The sequence below is a fragment of the Bufo bufo genome, chromosome 3 (genome assembly GCF_905171765.1).
Source record: "Bufo bufo chromosome 3, aBufBuf1.1, whole genome shotgun sequence".
Classification (NCBI taxonomy): domain Eukaryota; kingdom Metazoa; phylum Chordata; class Amphibia; order Anura; family Bufonidae; genus Bufo; species Bufo bufo.
Window position 1 is genome coordinate 644,557,203 of NC_053391.1, and position 6,351 is coordinate 644,563,553.

At 37.4% G+C, this 6,351-nt stretch overlaps 1 protein-coding gene across 1 annotated transcript; it reads left to right on the forward strand.

Moving 5' to 3' along the window:
- The first annotated feature begins 303 nt into the window (after positions 1-303).
- Positions 304-1,572, forward strand: GJA3 (gap junction protein alpha 3). Its single transcript, XM_040426226.1, has one exon. It carries the CDS (start codon positions 304-306, stop codon positions 1,570-1,572), a length of 1,269 nt encoding a protein of 422 aa, XP_040282160.1.
- Positions 1,573-6,351: the final 4,779 nt, after the last annotated feature.

The window sequence follows — 6,351 nt, forward strand, 5'->3', positions numbered from 1 at the left end:
ATGACCTATCCAGAAGATAGATCATCAGTAAATAAGCTTTGGAAAACCCCTTTAATAGCTTGATGAAGCATAAAAATGTGAAAGCCCTATTTGTACATATTTTGGAGGATTCAACACAAGTCTCATTAGAGTCTTGTTTGATTGATGTATAGAAATACAATAGTAATTGACAATTATATAATTTTATCCTTTTATAAATATGATGTGAATAGAATGGACAATGTATTCACTTTTTAACAGTCTTTCCAACCTCTTCAAAATTAATATTTACGTGTTCATTTTTCAGGTTAGAAATCAGAAATAATGGGTGACTGGAGTTTTCTGGGAAGACTATTAGAAAATGCACAAGAACACTCCACGGTCATTGGAAAGGTCTGGTTGACAGTGTTGTTTATCTTCCGGATCCTGGTACTAGGAGCAGCAGCAGAAGAAGTGTGGGGAGATGAGCAGTCTGACTTTACTTGTAACACCCAGCAACCAGGTTGTGAGAATGTCTGCTATGACAAAGCCTTCCCCATATCTCACATTAGATTTTGGGTGCTCCAGATTATCTTTGTGTCCACCCCCACACTCATTTATCTGGGCCATGTCCTGCACATTGTGCGGATGGAAGAAAAGAAAAAAGAGAAAGAGGAAGATCTTAAGAAATGTATTAAAGGTAAAGATGAGAAGGACTTTCTCCTCAGGAAGGGAGGTGAGAAGAAAGAAAAACCCCCTATCAGAGATGAAAGGGGAAAAATAAGAATAGGAGGTGCCCTCCTCCGCACCTATGTCTTCAATATTATTTTTAAGACTCTGTTTGAGATTGGCTTTATTGTAGGACAGTACTTCCTGTATGGTTTTGAGCTAAAGCCTCTTTATCGTTGCAGCCGTTGGCCTTGCCCCAATACGGTGGACTGTTTCATCTCCAGGCCAACAGAGAAGACTATTTTCATCATATTTATGCTTGTAGTGGCGTGTGTATCTCTTTTGCTCAATATGTTAGAGATCTATCACTTGGGGTGGAAGAAACTCAGGCAAGGTATGACTAACCAATATATCGTTGACCCTGCTTGCAATAAAGCAGATCCTCGTAGCCCAGTCCCGCGAACTGCCCCTCCAAGCATGGCATTTCCACCATATTATACTGATGCAGCTGCTGCCCCTGCTCCAACCGTGCAACATTTATATGCTAGATCTCCACTTTCTGATTTCAAAATAGCGTCTCTTGCAGAAGAGGCTATAGACCCATCCTATTTCAGTGGCCACCTTGACCACGATGAGTCAGCCAATGAACAGAACTGGTCCAACCTAACAGCGGAGCGGGAGAGAAAACATGGATCGAGCAGTGCCAGTGCGTGCAGTGCAACTACTTCTGCACCAAGCAGCGGGAGAAATGAGGGCATGAGCGATGAGGGGGTGACTCCAGTGGTCGACAGAAGTGGAAGCAACACAAGGTCATATGTAGATGATAAACCAGTCACTACCACTGTAGAGATGCACCAGCCTCCAGTGTTGATAGACACAAGGAGGCTCAGCAGAGCTAGCAAGTCCAGCAGTAGCAGAGCTAGGTCAGATGACTTAGCAGTGTAGAAATGAAGCTAGAAACAAGCAGAGAGCCTATGATGTCAGCAGTAAAATTTGCTGGGTACACATTAAAAAAGAAATGAGCATATTTTGTTAACCTATTGAATGGTGGTGGTATCTGCTTTAGTCACCTCTGTCACTGAATGAGCTTTAACAAATCATTACTATATAACATAAAATTAAAAGAGCCGTGACGAAAGAGAACGTCTTCTGCCAAAATTCAAGTTTGCTGTTATTGCACACTGTGAGTTGTAGATAGCACTTTGTCATTTTTGGATGAATTACACATTTTAGTGGGTAGCTTATTTGCTAACATCCATATAGTATCAAAATGCAAAAAATATATTACAATACTAAGAACTGGTTCTACAAAGGCATCCAGTCAGGTGCTGTGCTATAACGGTATTATATGCTGTTACTAGTCTCTACTGTGGCATTTAAAGCACAGCATTACAGTTTTACCGCTGTTCACGTTCTGTAACCATACCGTAATTTATGTGTACGTAAGACGGTGGTCAATACAGTCATCTTGGTTGATGGCACTTTACGCACTAATAAACCATTAAATGAATTAGGTCTATATATTCTGGACCTGATTGATCAAAACTGTCTTAACAGAAAAACTGGCCTTGTTGCCCATAGTAATCAGTCACAGTGCAGCTTTCTTTTTGTAGAGCAATTTAAAAAAATTATGGTTCCATAGTCAATAAGGTTGAAGAAACACAGGTCCATCAAATCCAACCTATAATCCTACAATGTTCATCCAGAGGAAGGCAAGGACCTCTATGAGCCCTTTGCCAATTTCTCATATTAAGGGACTAAATTCTTTCTGGACTTCAAATATGGCAATAAGAATAAATTCTTGGACCAAAACCCCCATCTCCCGTAATCCAGTACCCATAACCTGTGATATTGTATCTTAGGGAAAGGTCTCTTTTGGACTCAATGAATCAACCACAACTCACTTAACCACCAGCACAATATTATGTGGCAGAGAGTTTCATGGTTTCACTGCTCTTTCAGTAAAGAATCCTGTCTATGATGATAAAACCTTCTTTCCTCCAGATGTAAAGGATGGCCCCTTGTGATTGTTACAGGCCTAGGTATAAAAACAAGAGACCAAATGTTTCTCGCTCAACCATAATTTATCAGTTGCCTAGAATTGATTAGTTATATTGCAGAGGTTGGATGAAGCCTAATTTAATGTACATGATTACACAATAAAAAAGCTATATTTTTATTAGTACAGTTCAAAGTGTATATTGCTCAGGTATGTATCGTAGTTTAAAGAACGAACAGCACAATTCATAACATTTCAGGGAGACTAAGAACTCAAGTCTTGTTACACATCAATTCACCTTGTATGTTGATTATAACTTTATGTCTAAGGCCTTGTCCACACTAGTGTTTTCTTGTAGTTTGTCTTTTGATGCCTTGATGCAAACTAATGCACTTTGGAAGCAGTTTGTCCCAAACAACTGGACAGGGTCCATCTACTGATTTGCATCTATTGCAAAAGCCTAAAGTGTCGACCTGGCCTAAAGCTATCCTAGTTATTGTATCACTTTCCTAGTGATTTACCTAAACAGTTGTAATCCTGGACATAACCTTTAAATTATAACTTCTTCTAAAGCACTTTTTGTCTTCCTATGTATAATTTCATAATGCCAAAGGGTTCATGCACTGCCTTGTAATATGGCACCTCTAGAAGTCCATAGTGACTTTCTGGATCTACAAATGTCCACATATTCTACTGAGGCCCACCTACAGGATATTCAACAGAGAAAAATAAATCTTAGTATGCTCTATGGGATGCCATTTTAATGAGACATTCTCAATGCTGCTAGGGGAGAGTATTGCCATAATATGGCACCATATGGAGGCATCATATGATGGCTCCATAGTACAGAGCAGTAGGGACTCTATGTACCCTCATATAAGCCCAGTGCTCCTAGCTCTGATGTATGCTTAAGGCTTAATTCAAAACTCTACATGTGTAGATGTGACTGCAGTTAAGATGTTAAGATTTATTTGGCGAGGTCTTCACGCCAGAAATTCAATATTCTTTTGCTCTGTAGTGTTAATGTACCTACCAGCTTGGCCTTGAAATACATAATATACATGTATAATGCATATCTGAAGTTGAGAACCTCCATATTTTTTTTATTTTTTATAATTTTTATATTTTTCTTTTTACACCATTGAAAATTTGAAAATCCACCAATGTATTCTCCCAGAGGTTTCCAATTTTGTTGGTATTGTCATCGGATTGAATGTATCCAAGCAACCAGTGTATGAAGACAACATGTTTACATACAAAATATGCACAATCTAAAATGCACATTTTATATATATTTTTTATTTATTTTCAAGATTTCTTATTGCTCATTGTATCTGTATGAACAATGGGTCTTTCTGTTTTCTTATACGCTATTACTTGTTTAATCATGTATGGCACATGCCCTATCAAATTGGTGCTCCTTGTTGGTCTTCTTTGAGGAGATGCAATGGTAAACATTTAAAAAGTCACAAGGAATAAAAACATTTCCCTGTGAAGGTTCTCATTCATCCAGGTCATGCTATATCAATAGTAATAAATCACAGCAACTGGACTTGTATATCTTTTTTCTTTTATTTTCTTGAAGGCGTTTCACTAGTCATCAGACCGGCTTGTATGGGAAATCTCCAGCATTAAATACTGTTGCCTGCCACTTACATTGTTGTTCTAACACCTCCCCGAGGCAGTTTAATCACACCTATTATCTACAGTTATGCGAATACAATCAACATCTTACCTCCATGAATGAAGCACGAATCACCGGTAATGCTGGAGATTTCTCGTATAAGCCATTCTAATTGAGAAAACCAGCTCTGACTTATTACTACTGATATACTTTTAAATTTCCATTTATTCTAGGTGCAATAATGTAAATTAGGAGAGTCGAGAAGGCAAATCTGAAGTTTTGTCTCATCACAAACATTGATGGCAGATTATTGGGATATCCTACAAGCCCAACCGTGCGGCCTCCCCATAAAAGCACATTGTTTTTCTGTCTGTGATGATAAAAGCCCTTGAAATTAGTAGCGTTCGCACATGTCTTCAAATGTAGAAATAAATACCCTGTATAACCTATATATGACCTATACTAAATCTCAAGGAAAAATGTACTTAAAGGGAACCTGTCCTACGCTACCTACATGTAGGGAAATATAGTATAGTGACAGACCCACCGATTTCAGTGGTCTGTCACTTTTGAGCTGTCCGTCAGTACTTTTATAGCACTGACATGTCAAACCTCACAGTGTTTGTCAGCACTGGGAGGGAGATGAGTCTGATGAGACTTTCTGAGAAGGCAGAGCTAGCGAGTCTCATCGGACTCATCTCCCTCACAGCACTGGTGCACACTGTGAGGTTCGGCATGTCAGTACAATAAAAGTACTGACGAGTGGCTCAAAATTGACAGACTGTGGGTCAAAAGTGACAGACAGTGGGTCAAAAGTGAAGCTGTATAATACCGGGGACAGGTTCCCTTTAAGTCAATCCACCATGTTATTTATCAATCTTTCATTTGATGGCATTATTATTTGTTATATGTAATATAAAGTAAAATCGACAACTCACAGTTTGCATATTATCAATTTTGTATGATACAGTGACAGCAAAGTGACACAAAGTATAAAACTATAAATAAGATTAAGCTATTCACTCCATATAGACAACATCAAACACATGGTTTATACTGAAACATCTTCTGCCACAAAATACCCTCCAACAACTCCGATAGCTATGTCTTACTTAGATCAGCTGATCTAACAAAAGGAAGATGTCTTGTATAAGTCAGAAGATTGCTGTGGCAGAATACTGCTGAGAAATCTCATCATCATCAGTGGTACTTGGAAGATGAAGTAAACATAGCAATTAGTGGAAAGTAACGTATATTGCTATTTTAAACAATGATGTCTTCTATTGGAACAAACAATGTCATAATTTACATGAAATATTTTTTCAAGATAGGTCACTGGATAGAAATTCTTGTCATGTTTTCGGGTCATTTGTCTTTAATACACAATGGTAGCTGAAGTTACCCTTAGGTAAGGATCATGGAACTATTCTACTGGTTGTGTGAACAGGTGGGCTGTTTGAAGATTCCTACCTACTTAGATCGAACGTTGAATTGTTTTAAACTTCTAAAGTATAGAAAGAGTTGCACTTTTGAAAATGATAAGTAATGCAGTATGTTCCCGACAAATCCTGAATTCACTTTTTTTATGAAGAAACATTTTTGTGATTTGACGCTTTCACAAAAAAACACTTTTTGAAGATATACCTATAGTAAAATCGTGTCTGCTTTTAGCTGCCATAAATCATCAATGTAACAGTCACTACAGCTGCATGATTCACTATGATATACACTATGATATATGATTCACCATGATAAATTATAGAAAAAAAAAAGCCTATGAAATATGAAGAAATTAACTAAATAATTTTACTCTACCGTAATATATTATGGCTTTACATTTCAAATGCTCATGCTTTATTTGCACCAATTTTTATTGTGAAATGTGTGCAATATATCTGTAATTTTGGTTTCTGAAAATGTTACAGTTATCTATTTCATTTATTAATTGCACATTTGGACAAAATGCAGATTTTGAAGTTTACATTAGTATAGAAATTTGGCAATATTTTCCTAAAACGCATAGATCCTAAAAACAAATGTCTTAAGAAAACACAGGAGCTCTTCAGTTATAAGACAGTACATTTAGACTTAAGGGGTTGTC